The following is a 24,386-nucleotide window of genomic DNA, read 5'->3' on the forward strand; positions in this document are numbered from 1 at the left end:
ATGAGACATCCCCACGCCCCAACCATTTGCTATACTACCCATCTCTTCTGTGTTCTTAACCACTTTAAGTCCCTTTAACTCTCTTGGCCCCCACAATGTACCCTTTAGGGAAAGTCAAAAGAATAGCGTTCTGGACTATGGAGACCATGTAGACCTGCTGATCTAACAATGTAGGAAGCAGTATATCAAACAATGACTGGATTGCAATTCATTTTGGGGTGAAGACCAGAGAGGAAATACAAAAGGAGGAAATTCTGTAGACAACAAAAGGAGAAGCACAAGAGGAAGTATTATCCTCTTTTGTTATTTTATTACTGTTATTTTATTTTGTAGTTAAGTCCATATATTATATAAAACATAACAGGAAAAACCAACAAATGTATAAAATAAATTGAGGTGTCTGGATGGAAAAAAACACAAGAGCTTTGCTTTCATGTCTATAGATCTCTTGATATGTTGTTGGTCTTGCACTAGAGATATCAAATAAAGATATCTAGCTTGAAACAAGATTTGATATGCTGCAAGGTTAAGCCATAGTTTGATGATGGGTCATGACAGATTTTCTAAATCTTATTCTTAAATATTGGCTCTAACAAATGCTGATATAACAAAGTGCAAGCTTTTATCATCAGATAGCAAGAGGGAAGCTTCAGTGAATGAATGCAACTTACCTCCAAGTCCTCTGAAAGGAGGTGAAAAAATATATACTGTGTTTTACCAGTATTCCCCCAAAGCATTACCTAAGCATGCAGGAGGATGCTGTGAGCAGCTACAATAGTAAGATCCAATCCAGAGGTAGGTTCAAGGCCAAGAGTAGAGGAACGGTTGAAGTCCTCCTGGGGCCAGTACCATTTCACAGAATGTTCATCTGTGCTGGGGAATGAGTCTATGGCCTATTTTTTCTGATTTGAAAGGACATTCCCAACTTCAACCTTGCTGAAAAAGAGGCATTTTTGCACCTGCTATTAAGAACAGCTAGAACACAGGATAAGGCTGGCATAAAATTATTTAGCAAGCACATGCTAGGTATTCCAGTTTGAAATCTACCAAACTGTAAAATCAAAAAATTAAAAAGTTGAAGATGGAGCTGTTGTTCCTCAAAGATGAAGAAACCATCTTACAAAAAGAGGGATTAGGCACTCACTTAACTCTATACGGAGAACATCCTTCTCAAGCTAGATGGAAGATGAGGAAGAGCACTGCTATAGGCTGACCAGGCCATTTGGAGACCGAGAGGAGAGGAAACAAGGCATTCAGGAAAGCTAGTAGAAGAAATTCTTCTGGGTCTAACTAGGTAAGTGAATCTAAGGCAACTGCACCAAAGATATGCTACCCATCATGCCAGCCTGTAGCTGGTGGCAAAATATCTCAAGACATTTTAAGCCCAGGAAAATATGAGAAATATGTTAACCAAGCAAATTAAAACCAAAACCTCCAAAGGTAAAAATCTCCTCAGATTCGAAATCCAAGACCCTCACTTTTTATTAATTCTGTGCATCATTAGAAAAAATAAAAAGTAACAAATGTAAAGATTTGCTTTATTTCTACTGGGGTAAGGAGGAGGATAAATAAAACTGGTTTCCAATTTGCTCTCCACTGTATACATACATACCCACACACACACACACACACATACACACACCTAAAATACCCCAACAAAGAACAAAAAAAACCAAGAATTAAAACCCAAAAGACCCTCAAACTGCACCAACACTTCGTATTTTGTCCAAAAGAATAGATCCTGGGAGGAAGTGCAAAATGCAAAATTAATGACCAAAAAATGCTGAACAAACAGCATTATCAATATACAAAATATTTATATTACTGAACTAGTAACAGTTGATGTTCTCCGTGTCTGTAAAACTTTGGAACCACATAGCTGATTTGTTAAATCTAGTCCATGCCAGCTTCCAAAAATCAGAAAAGATCTTAGTTAGCTTCATTCTTTGATGCCTCATCAAAATTTTCTACGAGATCTGAAAAAAAAAAAGTTAATGAGTTAAATTTACAAAAAAGAAAGTAAATGCAATCCCTATCTTCTGGCTCAACAAATACTGCTACCAAAATTAGCCTGAAAAGACATAGGACAAGAGGCAGAAACAAATTGGGGGCATTTCACTAATAATGCTTCAATTTCTGCTTAAAATAGAAACCTTAAGGAAATGTTAGTCCTTTTTTGCCTAAGCAAACTACTAAGGTGAATAGCATTTTCGTATGTCAATCATAATTCCTATAGAAATGCTATAACGTAAATTTATAATCACAATGATTCCAATTTAATAAAGGCATATTCTAACTCAGTAAATGCAGTAGAGCTCTGTGTGACAATTTCTGATTCCACATTCTAAATGGGAGGGTTTTTTCATTAGACTGTATGTGCATCATTATGAATCCATTTAAATTCACAAGCTCACCATCAACAAAAAACTGAAAAATCATCACAATGAATTAAATGAGATAAACAGGATGCAAAAAGTCTTAAAACTAAAGAAAGGTTGCTTACCTGGAACATCATCCTCCTCCTCATCAATGTCTTCTGGTTTTGGGGTTTTGCTATCCAGCACTACAAAAAGTTTACTTTAAAATTAGTCACTAAGAACAAAGACCTTTATGGAACACTTACAGTGTTTATTTTTTTTTGCCTATCTACATAGTTTATAGAAACAAATCTTACATAGCTGTTCAGGAGAAGCTAAATATTGTCTAATCTAATCCCATATTTTCTATTTAATACAAAAATTAATAGAAGTTTAACTTCTTTAGATATACACTAAATATACTTGGCAATCTCAATGTGTAGTGAAGGTACAACATGCAAAATGGAATAATTTACGTGAGTTTAAATAAAGACATTATAGTTAAATTTATTCTCCAAATTCCATATTCTTCAAATACAAAAATCAACATTCAAGATTTTTTTCTATCTCATTTGGTATAAAAGTATCGAGCTTTGCAGAATGAACACTGAAATAAAAGGCTCTGATTTTCAGGAATGACAAGACAAATTTGAAACCAGGACTATCTTGGACATTCAGAACTTACAGTTGCTTCATTTGTAGTATCATCAACAATATTAAATGAAAATATAGTTCTGTGATATCACTGTCTTCTTGTTATTAGTCAGAAGTAAATACCAAATCAACTATTTATAAAATTTCCTTTTAGGTAATTACCTCCCAAATCTCTATATTACCACCAAATGTATCTGAATAGTCTATAGACTGCACTGCATTAATCACTGAAGGGACAAACTCAAAAATTTATGAAGCATACAAGTAACGTTATAAAAGTAAAATTTACGAACAGGCAAATCCTTCTAGCATGAAATAGATACCTTTAAATCATTAGGTTCTTTAATTAAGATGAAAAGGGAAAGAGGCATTAACCTGAAATACTCACCTTGCCGAGGGAACTGTTCAGCTAACTTCCTAAGACTTGTTAAGCTGTCAGCACCAAGCTGACTTAATATTCCAGGAAGCATTTCTGTGATTGGTTTGGCTTCTGCATGGCCGGTAATTGCAAAGGTGTTGGCAGAAAGGGAAGCTTGGACTTTAGGATTGTTGAAATGAATAACTGTCCCATCATCTTTAATCATGTTCACCTGTATGATCACAGAAAAAAATATATTTCACATATTTGGTACAACTCAAAAAATATGTTTAAAAAACAATTAAAAACAATTCTTGTTTTTTACCTGGTAGGTAGTTTTGCAATCCTGATGTAATAATTATCTATGCAGTGAATTTGGGCGGAAAAACACCCTAGCAACAAAGTAAAATGGTGTTTATGGCACAAATTACTAGGATGGTAAAGAAATAATCACTTTATTATAGAATCTAGATTCTATTATTTTGTTATTATTATTGGCCGTGCCACATGGCTTACAAGATCTTAGTTCCCTGACTAGGGAATGGACCTGGGTCCAAAACAGTGAAAATCCCATGTCCTAGCTGCTGGACTGCCAGGGAATTCCCTAGAATCTAGATTTTAAATTTAAAGATTTCTACTATGAGAAGGAAGATCATGCCCACATTTTTTAAAAAAGGGAGTTATCAGCCAAGAATTGGCTTCTTAATGAAATTACCCATTACTCAATTTACACTATCAAACTAAATCCATACAGATACTACTGTATCTGTACAATAGTTAGCATCTTACTTATGGTTCGAACAGGTGGTAAGGAGGTAATAGTGTATGGTAAAAATAACCACTGAAAACCCATAAAGAACACTCAGAAATTTAATCAATCAGGGTTTCACTCTTTTGAATATCTAGTAAATTTACAAAAGTTTCAACTTGTTTTCCTCATGTCATTCTTCATAGGAGATTTTGTCAGTTCCTCTAATCCTTTTAGGTGGAGCTTCTCAACAACCTTCAATAACCCTTGTAAATGACAAGAAGCTCTCCCACTCAGTTGTCTAGCCATCTGAACATTTATCAGTTACTAGGAAACCCTTAAAATCATAGCTTTCCTCAATATGAACTGCTTCAGATTTAATCTCATCCATTGCCTGGGACTCACTGAAAAGGAAGGTTGAATGTGTGTGCACTATGTAAAATATTATTTTTCTCTCTCACTCTTGCTGTGTTTTAGTAGAGCTGTATGTATTATATTTGCATATAAGTTAAATGTGTAAATAATGTGATTACACTATGCAGTTGACTTCACTGGGTAAGTTACCTTGGTGGTAACATGCTTATTATATAAAAAGGTTAGGAGAGTTAATTCTTGGCTACTTTAGAAGCATTTCATGGTCCATCCAAAAACTGCCCTTGTCAGAATCAAGCAGAGATGCTGAGTGTTCTCCATGGTCAGTGGAAGTGGGCTTTTCTTCCTCAGAGGTGATCACCACCACTGACACACAGCACCAGAAAGGAAGGGGAAGAAAGGGGCTTCTAAATTTCAGGCAAGACCTGGAACACAGAGAAAATAAAGGCAAGTCCCCTAGAAAATCGTAACTAAATCCCACAAATACTATACAGAGTAAGCATTCAATCCAACTGAACAAAAATCATGAGTTAAAAATAATTTATGTTAACTTTAGAAAAAAATATGCTATGTACTTCTGAAGATAATTATTGTGTAGGTAGAAAAGTTCAATGCAAAAGTAGCTTAAAGTATGAGAGAGGAATGGCATGAGAAGGTAGCAGTGGCATAGTAGATATGAAATGTGATGTTTTTCTGGATCTGTTCCAGAATCACATAATTTTAGTATGGGAAAAGAATAAAGATATGGTAGGACTACATTTTTCCAAATCAAGACCCATCACTTAACTTAATAAATGACTTCTATAACACTACCAGGGGTGAAAAGTATCCCAACATTGGAATATTAGATATTTTTTATTTACAAACATTACAGTCACAAGAAATTTAAAATCAGTATTGCTCAAAAAAAGTCAGGCCATATATTTGTTGAACTTAGAGGTCTTCTAGTTCAAATCTCTTGTTAAAGAAACAAATACTAATGATAAAGAGTTCTTGGTTAAGCAATATTGTTGTTCAGTAAGCAATATACCCAGGACAAATAACTGATTATGTGCAAACTCAGAACTTAATTAAACTTAGGCTTCCCAACTTTATTTAGCTTCTTTCCTATGATGTCACTCATATTCTTAAACACCTATTTGTCTATAAAAATTCAATTGTGTGGCACCATAAAAGCTTGTCAGAGAATTATCTATCTCAGAGTACAGGTTAAGTAACAGCAGATATATGAATAATATATGTCATATCTATTCCATGTCAGATTGTGAAACAGACATTAATGGTTGTTTTAAATGAGGTTGTGTAAAGATGTAACTTCATGAATAGAAAGGTCCAGAGACAGGTGGAGAGTTTAATTTTAGAGTTGAGAGAATGAAATACTAGAGGTTACAAAGGCCAGAATCTTTTATTTCAGTCTAACATTCCTTCCCCTCTACTGAGCAAATAACATGGTTATATATGGCTCCTAGATACAGGTTATTAGAACTATCAAAGGATTAATTATTGAGCGAGCAACATGAACAGGACACTTCCCAACTCTTTTAAGAGGCAAAAGGAAGGATAAGGAATTTGTTGAACTGACAAAGCAAACTATATGCATTTCATGTGAAGACTTCACTTTCTCCAGTGACTTTACTGATGTTTGGTCTATGTTAAGTCATACAATCTATATACAGTATAAGGAGAAGGAGCAGACAAATAAAGACTGTTAAACTACCTACCGTACCAGCTCTCAGGTCCCTTTTTCAATCAATCAAGTATCCCCTTTATGTCACAGTGCTTTTTCCACTTAAAAGGTAGCTGAGGTAAAGAATGCTACTTGAATTATAGAGGAAGAGGCTTTTTTTTTTGACCCCAGTTCAGAACTCCAGATGCCCTTGCTCTTATTTTTCACTCTAATAATACTGACATGTTTTGAAGTTACCAGAAACAACTACTACGTCCTTCCATGCATAGTTTATTTACATACGCTATTTTCATTGTTAAGAAGAACCTTTTCCTGCTTCTCCACATTGCAAGTTCCCATTTATCCAAGACACAGGTCAGATGCTTCTTTCTCTGTGAAAACTTAAGGTGGTTTACGCATCTTCCGATTTCATGAAAACTGATACTATACAAAATTATGAGACACAACATTACCTCAAGTGTCAGCACATACTTCAGTTCAGTCGCGTCTGACTCTTTGCGACCCCATGAACCACAGCACACCAGGCCTCCCTGTCACATCACCAACTCCTGGAGTCCACCCAAACCCATGTCCATTGAGTCGGTGATGCCATCCGACCATCTCATCCTCTGTTGTCCCCTTCTCATCCTGCCCTCAATCTTTCCCAGCATCAGGGTCTTTTCCAATGAGTCAGCTCTTCGCATCAGGTGGCCAAAGAATTGGAGTTTCAGCTTCAGCATCAGTCCTTCCAATGAACACCCAGGACTGATCTCCTTTAGGATGGACTGGTTGGATCTCCTTGCAGTCCAAGGGACTCTCAAAAGTCTCCAACACCACAGTTCAAAAGCATCAATTCTTCAGCGCTCATCTTTCTTTATAGTCCAACTTTCACATCCATACATGACTACAGGAAAAACCATAGCCTTGACTAAACAGACCTTTGTTGGCAAAGTAATGTCTCTGCTTTTTACTATGCTGTCTAGGTTGATCATAACTTTCCTTCCAAGGAGTAAGCGTCTTTTAATTTCATGGCTGCAATCACCATCTGCAGTGATTTTGGAGCCCAGAAAAAATAAAATCAGCCACTGTTTCCCCCTCTATTTGCCATGAAGTGATGGGACCGGATTCCATGATCTTAGTTTTGTTTTTTTTTTTTTTTGCTGTTAATGAAACTTTTATTTTAATGAGTCACAGTTAACATCCAAACTGTTGAACAATCTTCAAAGAAAACTGCAATGTGCAAGGCTGAGTTCACTTTAGATATCATCAATGTCTCCATCATCATCTCCAATGTCATCAAACTGGATTTCATCATCTCCAGAGCCAAATGTATCAGTTTCATTGATTTTAGCATTTTCTGGAAGCTTGCCATATGCCTTCAGACTTCTAGCCTTATCTGCATTGTATTTTAAGATTACATCAGCTTTATTATTATCCTGGTAGTCCCGAAGACCAACCAATATAATGTCTGAGGTATTTATCCAGACCTTCTTTCTCAGTTTCCCTCTGATGTGGTACAATCTCTTAACACCATCGAAACACACAGCTTCCAATCGTCCGTTTCCCAACATTTTGATTACTTGGGCATACTCTTGCTCATCTTCTTTGAACACTAGCGCCCTCTTTTCAGGTTCATTCTCATTCTTGCCTCTGCGTCTGTTTTTACCTCCTTTACCTTTATTCTTAGGCATGGCGGTGACGACGCACTTGGGGCGTCTCCGACTTCTCTCCGGGTGGTGGCGGGGAAGGTCTCCGGAAGGGAGACGTGTGAGATAGGGTGACACGAACTGACTGCGAGAGACTGGGTCGCGTCTGCCGGAGTCTAGCGACGGACATCTTCCGATATCTGCCTTCACCGATGCTTGGCCGCAGCAAATGGCGATGCGCCTGCTTGCGTCCGTTATCCCCACCTCCCAACGTCAGCAGGCCACACCCCCTCCGCTGATCTTAGTTTTCTGAATGTTGAGCTTTAAGCCAACTTTTCCACTCTTCTCTTTCACTTTCATCAAGAGGCTTCTTAGTTCCTCTTCACTTTCTGCCATAAGGGTAGTGTCATCTGCATATCTGAGGTTATTGATATTTCTCCCGGCAATCTTGATTCCAGCTTGTGCTTCCTCCAAGCCCAGCGTTTCTCATGATGTCAGCACATAACAGTCACTCAAATTTGCTGAATGAAGTCATCTCTTCCATTATTTACTGACTGACTTCAGAGAGAGCACCTTCATCTGTTAGTACAGCTAAGAAATTCTATTAAAGACTTTTTCTATGGCAGATCAGATCAGATCAGTCGCTCAGTCGTATCCGACTCTTTGCGATCCCATGAATCGCAGCACGCCAGGCCTCCCTGTCCATCACCAACTCCCGGAGTTCACTCAGACTCACGTCCATCGAGTCGGTGATGCCATCCAGCCATCTCATCCTCTGTCGTCCCCTTCTCCTCCTGTCCCCAATTCCTCCCAGCATCAGGGCCTTTTCCAATGAGTCAACTCTTCGCATGAGGTGGCCAAAGTACTGGAGTTTCAGCTTGCATACGACATCTCAATAGATGCTGAAAAAGCTCCTGATAAAATTCAACATCCATTTACATTGAAAACTCTCCAGAATGTGGGCATATAGGTGACTTACTGCAACATAAAAAAGGTCACATATGATAAAACCACAGTTAACATCATAGTCAATGGTGAAAAGCTGAAACCATTTCCTGTAAAATCAGGAACAAGACAGGGATACTCACTCTCACCATTTTTATTCAACATAGTTTTGGAGGTCCCAACCACAGCAATCAGAGAAGAAAAAGAAAAAAAAAAAAGGAATCCAAAATTGAAAAAAAGTCATAAAACTGTCACTGTTTGCTGATGACATGACAGTAGTATTCAGAGAAAATCCTAAAGATGTCACTGAAAAATTACTAGAGCTCATCAATGAATTTGGTAAAGTTGCAGGATACAAAATTAATGTATAGAAATCTGTTGCATTTCTATACACTAATATGAAATATCAGAAAGAGAAATTAAGGAAACAATCCCATTTACTAACACATCAAAAAGAATAAAATACCTAGGAATAAACCTCCCTAGGGAGGCAAAAGATCTATACTCTAAAAATTATTATGATGCTAATGAAAAAGATTGAAGATGACACAAACAGATGGGAAGATATCATATTCTTGGATTGGGAGAGCCATAATTGTCAAAATGACCACATCACCCAAGGCAATCTATAGATTCAATACAATCCCTATCAAATTACCAATGGTATTTTTCATGGAGCTGGAACAAAAAATTTTATAATTTGTATGGAAATACAAAAGATCCTGAATAGCCAAAACAATCTTGAGAAAGAAGAATGGAGCTGGAGGAATCAAGCTCCTTGACTTCAGACTACATTACAAAGCTACAGTAATCAAAACAGTTGATACTGGGTTTTCCCTGGTGGTCCAGTGGTTAAGAATCTGCCTCACAATGCAAGGGATACCAGTTTGATCCCTGGTCCAGGAAGATCCTACATGACACAGGGCAACTAAACCCGTGTACCACAACTACTGAGCCCATACTCTGGAGCCCATGAGCTGCAATGACTGAGGCCATGCACCACAGCTACTGAAGTCTGTGCACCTAGAGCCCTTGCTCCACAACAAGAGAAGCCACCACAATGAGAAGCCAGCACACCGCAACTAGAGAGCAGTCCCTGCTCACTGCAGCTAGAGAAAGCCTACACATAGGAGCGAAAACCCAGTGCAGCCATTTAAAAAACAAACAAACAAAAAAATAGCATGATATTGGCAAGAAAACAGACACATAGATCAATGGAAGAGAATAGGAAATTCAGAAATAAACCCATGCACTTATGGTTAATTAACCCATGACAAAGAAGGCAAAAATATACAATGGGAAAAAAGACAGTTTCTTCAGTAAGTGGTACTGGGAAAACTGGACAGCTACATGTAAAAGAACACCATATACAAAAATAAACTCAAAATGGATTAAAGATCTAAATGTAAGACTTATACTATATAACTCCTAGAGGAAAACACAAGTAGGACACTCTTCAATGTAATTGCAGCATTATTTGTTTGGATCTGTCTCCTACAGTAATGGAAATAAAAACAAAAATAAACAAATGAGACCTAATTAAACTCAAAAACTTTTGCACAACAAAGGAAACCATAAACAAAATGAAAAGGCAACCTACTCAATGGGAGAAAATATTTGCAAATGATATTACCAACAAGGAATCAGTTTCCAAAGTAAAAACCTCAATATCAAAAACAAAACAAAACCCAAATAATCTAATCAACAAATGGACAGAAGACCTAAACAGACATTTCTTCAAAGAAGATATTATACAGATGGCCAGTAGGCACATGGAAAGATGCTCAATACTGCTAAATAATTAGAGTGCAAGTTAAAACTACAATGAGGTACCACCTCATAAGTCATCATTAAAAAGCCTACAAATAATAAATGCTGGAGAGGCTGTGGAGATAAAGGGAACCCTATTACATTGGAGTGTAAATTGGTGCATCCCCTATGGAGAACAATACAGAGCTTTCTCAAAAAACTAAAAACAGAGTTACCATATGATCTAGTAATCCCATTCCTGGACATATATCTGGACAAAACTCTAATTTGAAAAGATACATGTATCCCAACGTTCAAAGGAACACAATTTACCACAGTCAAGACATGGAAACAACCTAAATGTCCATCAACAGATGAACAGAGAAAGAAGATGTGGAAGATACACACAATGGAATATTACTCAGCCATAAACAGGATGAAATAATGCCATTTGCAGCAATATGGATAGACCTAGAAATGATCAAATTAAGTGAAGTAATTCAGCCATTATATATAAATGACTGAATCACTTTGGTGTACACTTGAAACTAAGACAACATTGTAAATTACTATAATTCAATTTTTTTAAATGGTTAAAAATTTTTAAATAGTTAAAAAAATTTTTTTTTAATTTAATGATTAAAAAAGGATTCACACATAGTGAACGGAAAAAGGTTAAAATGGCAGATTTTATGCTATGTTTATTTTCACATAAAAATGTGGAAAAACATAAAACCAAAAAAGCAGGGTATTTGGGACTTCCCTTGTAGTCTCATTGTTAAGACTCCATGCTCCACTGAGGGGGCATGGGTTCGATCCCTGCTTAGTGAAGTAAGATCCCACATGCTGGCAGCATGGCCAAAAAAAAAGGCAGGACATCCGAAGAAATTAAGACTGCCATGTAATAAAAAGGTGACCAGGACAGAGTGCTTTCCTTTAATTCTCCTGCATTCAGAGCTGTACACCCATTGGCACCTGACGCTCTAGGGTGAAGGAAGAAGGAACCACAGTAAGGGTCAACCAGTAACTTTAGGAACTTTAAGTCCTTTTTCTGTACAAGTGGTTCAAGAAAAGGAAAATATTAACAGTAAAACTTTTGTGTACAATTACAAAATTTAAATTCCCAGTCCTAAGCTTTCTCCTGAGCTCCAGCTCTCTATGACTAACTTCTTGCTAAACAATTTCACCTAAAATAATCAGTATCTCTTACATTTAACAGGCCCCAAACAACCTGGGATGTCCATGGGAGTCAGCATGCTGTACACTATAAATGATGAATAAACACAGTTCCTGCTGTCAAGAGTCTTGTAATCAAGAGACTACGGCAAACAGACTACTTGGTTAATAAGTAAGTAATCATACCCTATAATATGAGGTTGTAATAATAAACATATTCAGGCACAGCAATTTAAGTTAAGGCGAGTGGAAGGACAGACAAAGTGTTGATTATTATGCCTGGAAAGAAGGGAAGGTTTCATAGAGACAGAATATACCTTAGTTAAGGTAGAAGCTGTACTCTGAAGATAACAGTAAAATTCCATCTGAACCATCTGAACCAGAGAAACAGACTTTTGGTGACATTTCTTACCAAATACATCTGATAAAATCAACTGTCTCTGAGAAAAGAAACAGATTCTACTTTTGATAGATTCATGTTATCATCAGGGTGACAACACCGTCACTATATTCAATCAGATTACCAAATAAGAAGCACATCTAAGTATCTTCAACTGTCATAGAACATAAGAATTTTTCAGGAATTGAGTTCTGGATTATACTCTCAGAGTTTACAAGGCATTCCTTCCTAAAACCTGGTCAGTTACTTGGCTTCTTTGTATGAAACAGTCTCTGGCACTCCCCTGCCCCTTTCTGACAGCTCTGGATTTCTGTCTTTGCTGCTGCTGCTGCTGCTGCTAAGTCACTTCCGTTGTATCCGACTCTGTGTGACCCCACAGACAGCAGCCCACCAGGCTCCCCATCCCTGAGATTCTCCAGGCAAGAACACTGGAGTGGGTTGCCATTTCCTTCTCCAATGCGTGAAAGTGAAAAGTGAAAGTGAAGTCACTCAGTCGTGTCCTGACTCTTATCGACCCCACGGACTGTAGCCCACCAGGCTCCTCCGTCCATGGGATTTTCCATGCAAGAGTACTGGAGTGGGGTGCCACTGCCTTCTCCTTTGGTGACAGGTAAAAGAAATCTACATACAATTAAACTTATTACCTCAAATCAACTACTAATTAATACATAAAAGATCAGAGAAGTCCCTCTTAATTCAAACAGTCCTTTAGCTTTTACATATCCGAAGAGGACATAAATTAAGCATTGCTATGCTAAGTCACTTCAGTCGTGTCCGACTCTGTGCGACTCCATAGACGGCAGCCCACCAGGCTCCCCCGTCCCTGGGATTCTCCAGGCAAGAACACTGGAGTGGGTTGCCATTTCCTTCTCCAATGCATGAAAGTGAAAAGTGAAAGTGAAGTCGCTCAGTCGTGTCGGACCCTCAGCAACCCTATGGACTGCAGCCTTCCAGGCTCCTCCATCCATGGGATTTTCCAGGCAAGAGTACTGGAGTGGGGTGCCCTTAGGAGAGGAAAAAATAATCACCAATACCAAAGGCCTAGAAAGTAAGATCAGAATTTTACTAGGCAAAAGTGCAATGAGTTTTTGAAACCCACCACTGATCTCTCTGTGCCCAAGCCACCAAACTGAGTACTTTCTACTGGTTTGATGTTTTGAAGGTCAAAGTATAGAAAACATAGTAATGTCATTTTTGTTTTACAGTGCTACCATTGCTATCTTCTCTTACCATTCCTATCTGCTCTTTTCAAAAGTTTTTTTTTCTACTTTCCTTAAACTGCCAAAATCCCAAAAGATAGTACATTCTAGAGTTTAGCACTTTGAAAAAGTTCAAAACAGCCCAAACTGTAATTAATGTGTTTATTCTAAGACATATATATTTTTTCCTATTTTAATGTTTCTGAAAACTGCATGTTTTCATGTATACATTTAAGGTAGTAGTTTCTTTTTTCTTCCAAGAAGCTGTTTTTAAAGTGTGTCTCATCATTTTCTTGAAGAAAAAAATTGTTTAATTATAGTAACACATATGTAATGTTTGAGGCAAACCAGATTATATACAGTATACTAGATATGCCTAAATAAAATTATTTTATATCTGCAAAGTGTTATATAAAGTACAAATATCTTGGTTCTCAAAAAATCAATTTTAGAAAGAGGGAAAGAAGGAAAAAAGTAAAACTTCCCATTTTAGGCTCAAACATTCGGAAATTTTATAGCTGTTACTTCATGTTGTTAATTTTCTTTATGTGTATTTTCTCTGTATAACTAGTCTGTGAGGACTGGAAGACGTCACTTACGTACCCATATGGAGGTAGGGGTGCCACAAGAGTGTGTACATGTCTACTGTTGCTATTGTTGTTCAGTCATCCAGTTGTGTCTGACTCTTTGTGACCCCATGGACTACAGCACACCAGGCCTCCCTGAACCTCACTATCTCCCTAAGTTTGCCCAAGTTCATGTCCATTGCATCAGTATATGCCTATATGTACCATTAATTTTCTGTGCAACATTTTGGAGCTATGACTCCCCAAACAGAATTGCATTGGCAACACCAACAAAAATGAATTTACAATATAGTTTTATATATGCTGTAATAAATTTAAATACAGGGCATTATGGAGGTACATAGGAAAGACATCTAACCTGTCTTTGCATATACGTAAACGTGTGCTACCAGGAAGACTTATAGGACAAAATAACACCTACATTAATACCTGAAAAGGAGAAAAAGCAATGTCCTTAGAAATACTTTTGGCAATTTCATTTATCCATGATGGTGTAAGTAATGAATTCTGCATGGCAGGTACTCAATAATACAGGATAAGGCAGGTAGAGTCCCTTTCTTTGGTGGGACTTTGAAAGAATGGAGAGGAAGGAGGGGCAGGAGGAGAGGAAAAGGTCAAGAGTGGGCCTAAGTGTAACTAAGAAGACCAAAGCAAGATGAATCAATGAATAAAATGAAGTCTGGTTTTGACATACTTAGCTCAAATCTGGAATTCAACACTTCCCAGCTATGTGATCTTGAGCAGGTACCTGACTCTCTTAAGTCTCAACTTTCTTATCTGTAACCAACAATAACTAATTCAAAGAGATACCACGGAGCTAAAATGCATAATACATATTTTGTTTATCTGGCTAGCTGACTAGTTTCCCTACTAGATGTTAGGCTCTAAAGAACAGAGACTATGAATAATATCTTATGCATCACTGCCTAGCAAAATGCTTGGTATACAGCAGATATTCACTACCATTAAATATTCAATATGACAATTTGAACTACAAAAGTACTATGACCTCAGCACAGCATTATAATTAGGTTTGATTATATGCTGAAGAGATCAAAGACTACTAACCGATTGGTTTGTTATTTCACTATAAAACACTAAAAGTTTTATTAATTATAAGGGCCACAGAGTTTTCCAAATCTGAACAAAATCAAACATTCAGAAAAGCATGCCCTTGGAGATAAAATCTATACTTCAAGGAGGTAAATAAAATCTTTTCCTCTCTCTAAAGAAGTGTTTTCAACAAAGGGTGATTTGCCCCTAAAGGACCTGCATCAACGTCTGGAGACATTTTTGGCTGTCTTAATTGAAGATCTAGTGGGGAGACTCCAAGAATACTGCCAAATATCCTAGAATGCACAGGACAGTTTTCACAATAAAGAATTATTTGGTTCAAAGTGTCAATAGGGTTGAGGTTGAGTGAGGAGGGGTTGGAGTTGGGAGAGTAGAAAGATAGGCAAAGATTTAAGACTGCCTAAACACTTATTAGTAGGTTAGGGTTAATATTATCAGAGTTCATGTCCATTACTGCCACTTATTCTTCTTTTTAATAAGGCTGTAATTTTTAAAGAGAAGCTTAGATTTGCTTTTTCTCAAATATGTCCCAGATACAGAATGATCTCTCTGGAAATTATTTTAGGTCAATGAAAATATATGAAAACTTTTAATAGCTCAGGGGGGAAAAAAGCATTTTAAATACTTAATTTCAAGACTTGCAAATGAAGTTTTAATACTTATCAGAGTAAGAATGCACAGCCATATCTAGCTATAAGGAAAAAAGATACATGTGACCTACCTTCCCTACTATTTTATCAGTAAGTTAATTTTGAAAGTACAAAGCATATTTAAACAAAGTATTTATTTGTTCCTATATCCCCAGTGGAAGGAATATGTGGCACTTTGCCATTTCACTGCCTTTTCTTTGTTACTCTTCTATTTCTTTAATAGAGATCCTCACCTCTACATTGTTTCTGATCTATGTTTTACAGCACATGTGCATTAATAATCTACTAAAACTTGTGAGGTAGTACTACACCTGGTAATTATGTAATCAAATCTGATAGTAGTGAAAATTTAAACAGAAATGGAATCATCAGGTAGAAGTAGATCTAGATGGTAACAGATCACAAATTGTTATTATAATTTTTCTTGCATAAATCAATCTTTGGCTTCTGATCTGAGAAAAGTAGTATCATCAAAATAATTTTAAAATTAAATTAATAGTTTTTGAAAGTGGTCTAATAAGAAATGCAATTCATGTAAAGCTACTGCGAGAGCTTTCTGAGTAATAATTTGAGAGACTGTGAAGAGCAGAAAGGTACTCTTATGGGAAAAAAGTCCACCTTATTGGAAGAAATCTTTGGTTTACCTTATTTCTGTATTATTAGAAAAAAAAATCTTATTTTACATTAAAATTAAAGAGTAGGTCCATAATTTTGTCATATATGCACATATTGGGTTGGCAAAAAAATTCGTACAAGTTTTCCGGTAAGATAGTACAGAAAAACCTGTACGAACTTTTTGGCCAACCCAGTACTTTGAGTCTGAAAAGTATAATGAATTCCTTAACCACCTAATAAAATCATTTTTTTGACAATCCAGTTTTATACAGTAGGCAAATTCAATAGCTCCAGTCCTTCAAAAAAGAGTATCAGATTCATTTAAGCTGATATGTTACATTTGAAAGTCTGGATAATCATTTGTGAATGCTCTGTTTATCCACATAACAATTTACAAAGTGATCATACCTCTTCAATACCAGCTATATTATTCACAGCCAGTTTTTTTAGAGAACTCTGAAGTTTTTTGTCATCAGCTGTAGCTGTTCTATGTACCACCTTCTTCTTTCTGCGAGCTGTACCCTGAAAGATAACCAAACAAAAGTGTTAGCATGCCATGCATTTGATAACTGTAATCACTTGTCTTCCTCTCCATAATATTCTTCCTAAAACTCACAGAAAAAACTGCAGACTTAATAGTAATGGTTAATTAGACTTCTCAGTCACAGAGTTGTGACTGTCAGCCAAACGCAGATTTTTGAAGGTTAGTTTCTAGCCAATTTTTCTTATTCTTTCCAATATCTAGCCTGTGTCATTTTAACACATTGTTTCAAAAGTTTTCTAACAAAAAATAATTTTTAACTTCAAAATAACCTGAAGTGTGCTTTACTTCAAATTTCCAACAAATAAGGAAAGTTTTTTATACTATCTACCACCCTCTAAAGATATTCTGAAACTTTGGACATTACAATGTAACAGGTAAATGCCTATTATATGAGTGTTCTAGAATCCTAGAACCTAGGAATGAAAAAGATCAAGTTCTTACATTACAATGGGAAGGAAAAGTCAATATATAAACAGATTAGATTATTTCAAACAGGATAAGTGTATTAAGAAAAAAAAATAACAGAGCAACAAGAATATTGGGTGGGGGCAAAGCACTACTTTATTAGAATGCTCAGGGAAGGTCCCTCTGAAGAGGTGGCGTACGAGCTGAGACTCATGAAAAGATTTAGGTGAAGAGTGATCCAAGAAAAATGAAACAAGAGTGAACCTGTCATTTCTAGACAGAGCAGACCAGTATGACTAGAATAAATAATGGGAAAGGTAAAGGAAAATGAAATCAGAAAGATTGGTAAGGGCCAGATCATGTAACCTAATGTGCCATGAGCAGGAACTAGACTTTATATCAACTGCAATAGGAAGCTACTGGAAGGTTTTAAGCATGAGAATGGTTTGATCCGATTTATGATTCTAAAAGATGACTGAGGTTGCTGTGGAAAATGAACTATAATGAGATCAATCAGGAAGCTACTGTAGAAGTTCTGACGAGAGATGAGAGTGGAGATAACGAGAGCTAAGATGGTCAGAAGAACCAAAAGGATTTACTGATGGACTAAATATAGGATATGAGGGGAAAAAGGAATCTAGAATGATGTTTAGAATTTTGACCTGAGCAAATGAAAATTATACTATTTACTGAGATAGGAAAACTTTCTTTCTAAATGGATATTTTGAAACTCTAAATAATTTTTTCCATTGAAAAACTATTTAAGACAATGAATTAAACTCCTGAGCCAATTTAAATAAATGTAACCTAAAGCAGAGCTGAAGCACTACCAACAGTAGCCCGTATATTGAGAGCTAAATCTTTCTGAGACTTGCCAGGAGTAAAAAGAAAGGAAAGGAGATTTTAATCTCTGGTTAGCTTCTGTAGTATTACTCAGGAAATCAGCCTTATAAAGGGTAGGCAGGAGGCTTAGTCTTAGAAACTCTGGTGGAAGTGGAAGAGAGCCCCAGGAGTAGCAGCGGAGGCTGTAATGAAATCTAGTTAAAGGATGGACTAAGAGAGACTATTAAGATAGATGGCCATTAATTTGTGAAGTGTTCCTGATTCAACTGCTTGCTAGTTACAATTCAAATGATCCTTATGTACCTTAAAATCAACTTGTCTATAAGCTCATCAGTCCACCAAACTATTCTTCCTATACTTCCTAATTTTCATAGCTCTAAAACCAGAAATTTGGAGGCCATCCTAGACTTCTCTCTCACCTCTGTCTCCCACATTCTATCCATCATTGTGTCATATACAACCCCTAAATTCGTGTCCCACATACTACAAGCTGTAGCTTCTCCTCTATGCCAAACTTGTTTTCATTTTCCACAATGCCAGCAGCTATCTTTTAAAATCACTGTTACTGTTTTTTCTTAAAATTCTTTAGTAGTTGACCTTGCCTATGGGATAAAATCCTCATCTCCTTGGTATGACACACAAAACTATGATCTGACTCTAAATTACCTGTTTCATTAGCTGCCATTCTTTATCCATTATAAACTCTAGTTGTAACAAATTAAAGCAAGCCATTCCACTAAGCATCATGCTATCCACTAAGCATCTTAGCATCCCATATGCCTTTGCATGTGTGAGAATGACAATCTTCCCCTTCACCCTATCTCATACCTGTTGTTTATTCTTCAAATCTCTGCTCAGTGATGACTTCCTTGACTCAGGTGCACCTTATACTTCATTTTAATATTTACTATTCTGTAGTGTAATTGTGAGTGCATCTCCCTCCCAAGCTGAATTGTGTCAAGAGCAGGAAACTTTGACTTATTTATCTGTTGTGTGCTTGGCACACAGCAGTTGCTCAATAAACTAGCTGAATGACTGTGCCAACCTTCTGGCTTAAAATATACATTAGTGATGTGCTGTATCAAGCTCTTCCAGGTATATTCTGTGTTTCTTGAATATTCCTAACTTTTGCACTGATATATTACATTACTTGCTGCTACAATGTGACTAGTACTTTGGTTACATGAATTTGTTACTATGAGTCTGGAGTTAGATAACTGTATTACTAGGAAAGAAGGAGAAAGTATTAATACTAGTTGTTTCTTCCCTTCCCCCTTTCCTGTTCCTATCCCCAGGAACTATAGTCATTATCAAAGTAAATGACACAGTGGGGCTGCTCCATACTATCCAACCTATCCCCTCCCTAGGTCTGAGGTAAATACTATTCTTGCTTTTCCTTTTACAAAGATTGTATTGAGCAGAGATAAAGGTAGAATATTCTCCTTGAACCCAGGGTTGGAACTAAAGGGAATCAAAGATTTTCAGTGATCAGAACTAACTCTCCCTTAAGTTTCAAAGCACATGGAATAAGAATGCTCATGTTCACATTCACCAACATAGAAAATCAAGTAGGAATTTGGGAGGAAAGCCTAGCAACGAACAAATGTACCATCAGCTTTTGCATCTCCCAATGTAAACCTAACTGAAGCAGCAGGGGTATCCAGTCAAGATAAGGTAACCTCAAGATCCAGGAATATCTGAGGGTGAGTCTAACATAATAACAGCTGTCTTTTAGTAAGTGTCTAGTCTGTGCCAGACACTGTTTGAGGTGCTTTATAAATATTACTCTAATATTTAGAAGCATCTTATGTAGGATCATTTTTATTTTACAGATGCAAAAATGGAAGTTTAACAAGATTGAATAACTTGTTCATATCATTTAACCACCAGAATGTTAAAAGGTCTCAAAGGTGGCTATTTCAATTGCACCCATCAGAGCGATATCTTCTAATTACCTATTTTAGATCTAGACATGTTATTTTCAAATTGGAATGTGGTTTAATCTTGATTAATTTTAAAAAGTTTAGATCTTCAATGACCACAAATCCAAAATAATAATACTATCTGGTAATAACACATTCTCCTACCAATTTTTCTTATGCCACACTCACCTTGCCCCCTATCCGGACCTGAGCCTGAAGTTTGGCTAACTTTTCTTGATTCATGCTGTTGGTAAATCTAGGGGGGGAAAAATAAATTTGTTAAAGTCACTGTTTTATTTACCAAAACAACTGTTTATACAACAGTACCTTCTGGTTCATTGAACCTGTAATATGCACCACCACCATGATAATATTGTCTATATTTTTTAAAAATATTAATAACTTTTTCTAGCTTTATAAGTCAAATAGCAAAAGAACCAAAATTAAGTAATACCAAGAGGGAGCCATATATACAAACAGAAAATAGAATTGAGATTCAAAATTACTTATTCGAAGATCCCTCCTTAAAAGTGTAATTCGGTACTCTGGTACTCAATAAAACCTAACCAATTCTAAAATCTCTGTAGTTACACCAGTTTCTTCCCCAAAGATTTTAACAGAAGAGAGCTATTAGCAAATTAGCACAACTTTTTTTTTCTCTCAAATAATATTCTGTATTATTTTTTTAAATCATAGATAGAAGACAAAAGAAAGAAAAATCTGGACAAAGAAAAAATTTCAATAGTCTAGCTGTCAAGATATGAGGTAGTCATGGCATCCTATATTCAAGATTAGGTGGTATGTTAATAACAGGAAAAGAGAACCAGATTTCAGACATTCGGTGCTTCTGCAGCACTTTCCACAGAGTTCATTCAAAACCTTGCACTAACTTAGTATGTCATAACTGTCAAGATAGTCTTGCACATAAGGTAAAATGCCTCCTTGCACAATTCGACAAAAACCTATCTCTGCTACATTAATACGAAATTTTGCAGGGAAGAGAATCTTAAAAATAAACTTTTAAAGGCTAATCTTAAAAATAAACTTTTAAAGGCTAATCTTGATTTTGAAAACTCTAAGTTCATTATAAAGTCAAGAAACCTAGTCTGGTCAGCCCTTTCCTACTAAGGAAAAAAAAGTTCTTCAGTTTATAATGGGTCATAACATTCCACACTATATAAACAAATAAAAGCCAATGTTAAAAGTCTTATTTTACTTGTTCTTAGATCAACAGATCACTATTGAGATACAGCAGAGGGAATAAAGGGTAAGGCTGTTGTCAAAACTTTTTGGTTGATTCTCTAAACTCTTTATAAACATCATCCAGATGAAAAAGATATTGTTTTCTTCATTTTAGAGATGAAAGAATCAAAGATTATGTAAATACTAATCTTTCTGTATTCTGACACTGTACTGAAGAAACAAACCTGTGTATCTCTCTGCTTTAAGGGCGAAGTCCAGTTCCTAAATAACATTTAGAATTTACAATTCTTCAATCTTTACTTAGCACTGTATCACAATGCTCAAGCAGCTAAAAAAATTCTTTTATAGGAGTTTAAGTGTGAATAGAGTACAAAATCAAAAGGCTTAAGTGTGTGGCAATCTCAACTTAAATCTGACACTGACTTAAATCTGCTGATGTAAATCCCAATCTCTACAGTTTCTATAGAAAAGGACCAAAATTCACTGTTCTCAAAGTAATGCGGCCATGAAGGTGTAGTGAACTAACAAAGAGCCTAAGGAATTTTTTATTAAAAAAGGGGCTAAGTGAAAATATTAGAACCAGATACAAGATAAACTTTTTGGGACTTCTCTGCATTTTGAAATAACAATCCCTAAGAGAAGAGATGGAAGAGATGAAAGTCAAAATAGAGCCTTGATCTGTTTGAAACAAAGCCAGAACAAAATTAACTCTTTAAATCAATGTGCGAACAAGAACAGATTCCATTCCAGGTAATAAGTATAATCAAAAACTTGTTCTCAAGGAGTACCTCAGAGAAAAAGCATTTTAGGGAGGCTGGAAGTTCAAAATTGGAAGGGAAAGAAGAAAAGTGGTTCTTTGTCTACTACCAGGTTGGGGTGCATGGAATTCAAGTAAGAAAGTGGACTGGATTCAGTTCATGAGAGAAGAGATATCAAGCTCAGAATCTGGAATAGACCTCAAAGATAACCTGCTTTAACTCCCTGTTCCTCAATCAACCTTTCTTTTTATTGTACCTGTTATTTCTGTCCTGTATAGGATGCCATCTCAAATACTGGAAAGCAGCAGCAGGGTTTAAATCAGAAATACACAAAACAGCTCACATCCCTTCCAATTTAACAGATTTGGAAATAAGGGCCCTCCTAGGCCCAGAAGGGAGAAGTAACTTCTTAAGGCCATGATTAGTGAGTTCTTCCTTGAGGATCCTAGGATCTTTAGTCTTTTCCTCAAGGATTGAAGAAACAGTGCAAATAATGAGGTTATATCCAACATTTACTGAGTGCCTAAGTTTTAAGCATTATAGTAGGCACTTACACATACCTCATTTTTACACAGAGATAAAATAAATTCAATCTTTAATCCTGACTTTTTATTATGTGGCCTCTAAGAGAGGCACAGGCTTTGGAATCAGAAGGATCAAGGTTCTACTACTTAAGGCTTCAGAAACATATTTTACTTCTCTGAACTTGTATTCCTTCCGTATTAGAAAAAGTGTAACACCACATACTTCACAGTATTTTTTTTCAGAGCTAAAGATTACGTTATCAAGCACAGGGATATTCACAGCAGATATTCAAAAACTGGTAACTATTGTTACCACTCAAGGGACAGAGCTGCTACAGTGAAAGACCGTGGGAACGGAAGTTGAAACCGCCATTCACTGGATGTATTAACACTGCCTGTCGTTCAATCATCAACTTCCTGACAGCCTACTATGCACCAGGCAGTGTGATAGGGCTAAAATGATGGGCAAGGCAATGTTTCAGAGAGGGTGGTAGCCCTGTAAACAAATCCTGCCATTACAAGGTGAAGAGCAATGCCACGGAATACGGTCTCCAGAGCCTGGGGCCGGGGCTTGCTAGCCTCATTTTCCTTAGCTGTCGAGTTGGAGGATCGAATGAGGTGACCGCAGATAGGTGGTATAAAGCTCACAGCGTTATTGTTGTGAATAATGAGGAGTAACAAAACAGAGGCGGGGGACCACCTGCCTCCTAGGACTTGATCTGGGCGGCAACAGCGCTGGCCCGCTCGCCCCCACGGAAAGCGGTGGTGCTGGGGACCTTCCCTCAGGTGCAGACCCCCAGCTGCGCCGCCGGTAACCGACAGGCCAAGCCAGTCGCTTCCGCCCCCACTCAGCGCGCCACGGCGGAAGTGGCAGCCCAAGCGGTTGGCGGGTGTCGGAAGAAGAGGGCGGGGGGAGACCGTGCGCAGCGGCCTATGGCCGTGGAGTGGCGGGACCGCCGGGGGTCTCACCTGAAGCAGGGAGGGTCCTCCAACACCAGCACGCGGCAACAGCAAGATGGCTGCCTCAGTCGAGACAGAGAAAGACGAAGGCGGCCGCGGCGGCGGGAGTGGGACCCACGTGACACATCCTGCCCCGCCTCTCTCTCACAAGAGCAGCCTATCCTGGGATCGCATGTACGAACTACAAAGGCCAAGCCGCTCTGCGCCTCCCAATAGAAAAGCGGCAGGTGCAGTGGCCGCGTTGCATTCTGGAGCTTGCAGTCCCCCTGGAGTTCCATTGTGTCCGTGCCTGCAATTTGTAGGGAGTCTGATAAAGGGGAGGTGTGTATTTTTGTTCGTTTGTCCTTTTGCTCTAGTTGTCTTTCACTGGGCATTAAGTACGCACACGCACTGCCAAGCTTAACTAGTGTGGGGACTCAATTAGCCTCCGTTCTGGAGGAGAGACGGGAAATTTTGACCTGTTTGCTATGCATCCGAGAGGAAAACTGAGAAATAACCCAGTTTAAAAACAACAAAAACAAGTAGATTTAAGAAGAAGCTTTGCACTTGTAAGTACCTGCAGTGAATTATGACCTGGCGCCCTGAAGAGCTAGGTCAGTTTTGCAATGAGAGATTCCAAGTTTGGTTTTCTCGGAGCTTGCGTCAGTTGGTTGCATCATCCCTGAGAGGAGAATTTAGGTTAAAAGGGAAAATAAAGTCCAGTGCTTCTTCTCTAGCAGGAAGGGGCATTCTTGCAGACACGAGACCATGCACCGCAAAACAGACTTGGCAGACCTGTGCCAGACCCCAGCAGTAACCTGAGAATGAAATCCGGTTGTCTGCCTTTTTTTTTCTTTTTTTTTTTTTTGCGGTGGAGAAAGGGGGACCCGGAACCAATGGGCAACCGGCCCACTGTTGGGAGCGGCTGACTTCACCGATCAGTAATTTGCGTAGTGAATATTAAGTACAGTGGTTCTTGAGGGGGAGGGGCTAGCTTGCTGGGGGACGCAACCAGCAACGGTTGTCCCGAGACTCCTCCCCACCCCCACTAT

The 24,386-nt window shown here is 37.6% G+C and overlaps 2 protein-coding genes across 4 annotated transcripts; both read right to left on the bottom strand.

Moving 5' to 3' along the window:
- Positions 1-1,521: 1,521 nt before the first annotated feature.
- On the bottom strand, positions 1,522-23,505 carry BTF3L4 (basic transcription factor 3 like 4). Of its 3 annotated transcripts, none has more exons than XM_019957490.2 (6): positions 23,365-23,505; positions 20,100-20,166; positions 16,605-16,718; positions 3,400-3,601; positions 2,504-2,563; positions 1,522-1,976 (listed from the first exon to the last, which is right to left on the bottom strand). In XM_019957490.2, exons 2-6 carry the CDS (start codon positions 20,151-20,153, stop codon positions 1,930-1,932), a joined length of 477 nt encoding a protein of 158 aa, XP_019813049.1. In that variant the 5' UTR covers positions 20,154-20,166; positions 23,365-23,505; the 3' UTR covers positions 1,522-1,929. The 3 variants fall into 3 exon arrangements, with proteins under 3 accessions (XP_019813049.1, XP_070642643.1, XP_019813050.1); XM_070786542.1 differs by lacking the exon at positions 20,100-20,166 and adding an exon at positions 3,695-3,761 and having other exon boundaries at positions 23,365-23,479; XM_019957491.2 differs by lacking the exon at positions 20,100-20,166 and having other exon boundaries at positions 23,365-23,473.
- LOC109556303 (eukaryotic translation initiation factor 1A, Y-chromosomal-like) lies at positions 7,295-16,598 on the bottom strand. Its single transcript, XM_019957493.2, has one exon. The coding sequence runs from the start codon at positions 7,844-7,846 to the stop codon at positions 7,412-7,414; it is 435 nt and encodes a 144-aa protein (XP_019813052.1). The 5' UTR covers positions 7,847-16,598; the 3' UTR covers positions 7,295-7,411.
- Positions 23,506-24,386: the final 881 nt, after the last annotated feature.

The sequence above is a fragment of the Bos indicus genome, chromosome 3 (assembly GCF_029378745.1).
Source record: "Bos indicus isolate NIAB-ARS_2022 breed Sahiwal x Tharparkar chromosome 3, NIAB-ARS_B.indTharparkar_mat_pri_1.0, whole genome shotgun sequence".
Taxonomy (NCBI): Eukaryota; Metazoa; Chordata; class Mammalia; order Artiodactyla; family Bovidae; genus Bos; species Bos indicus.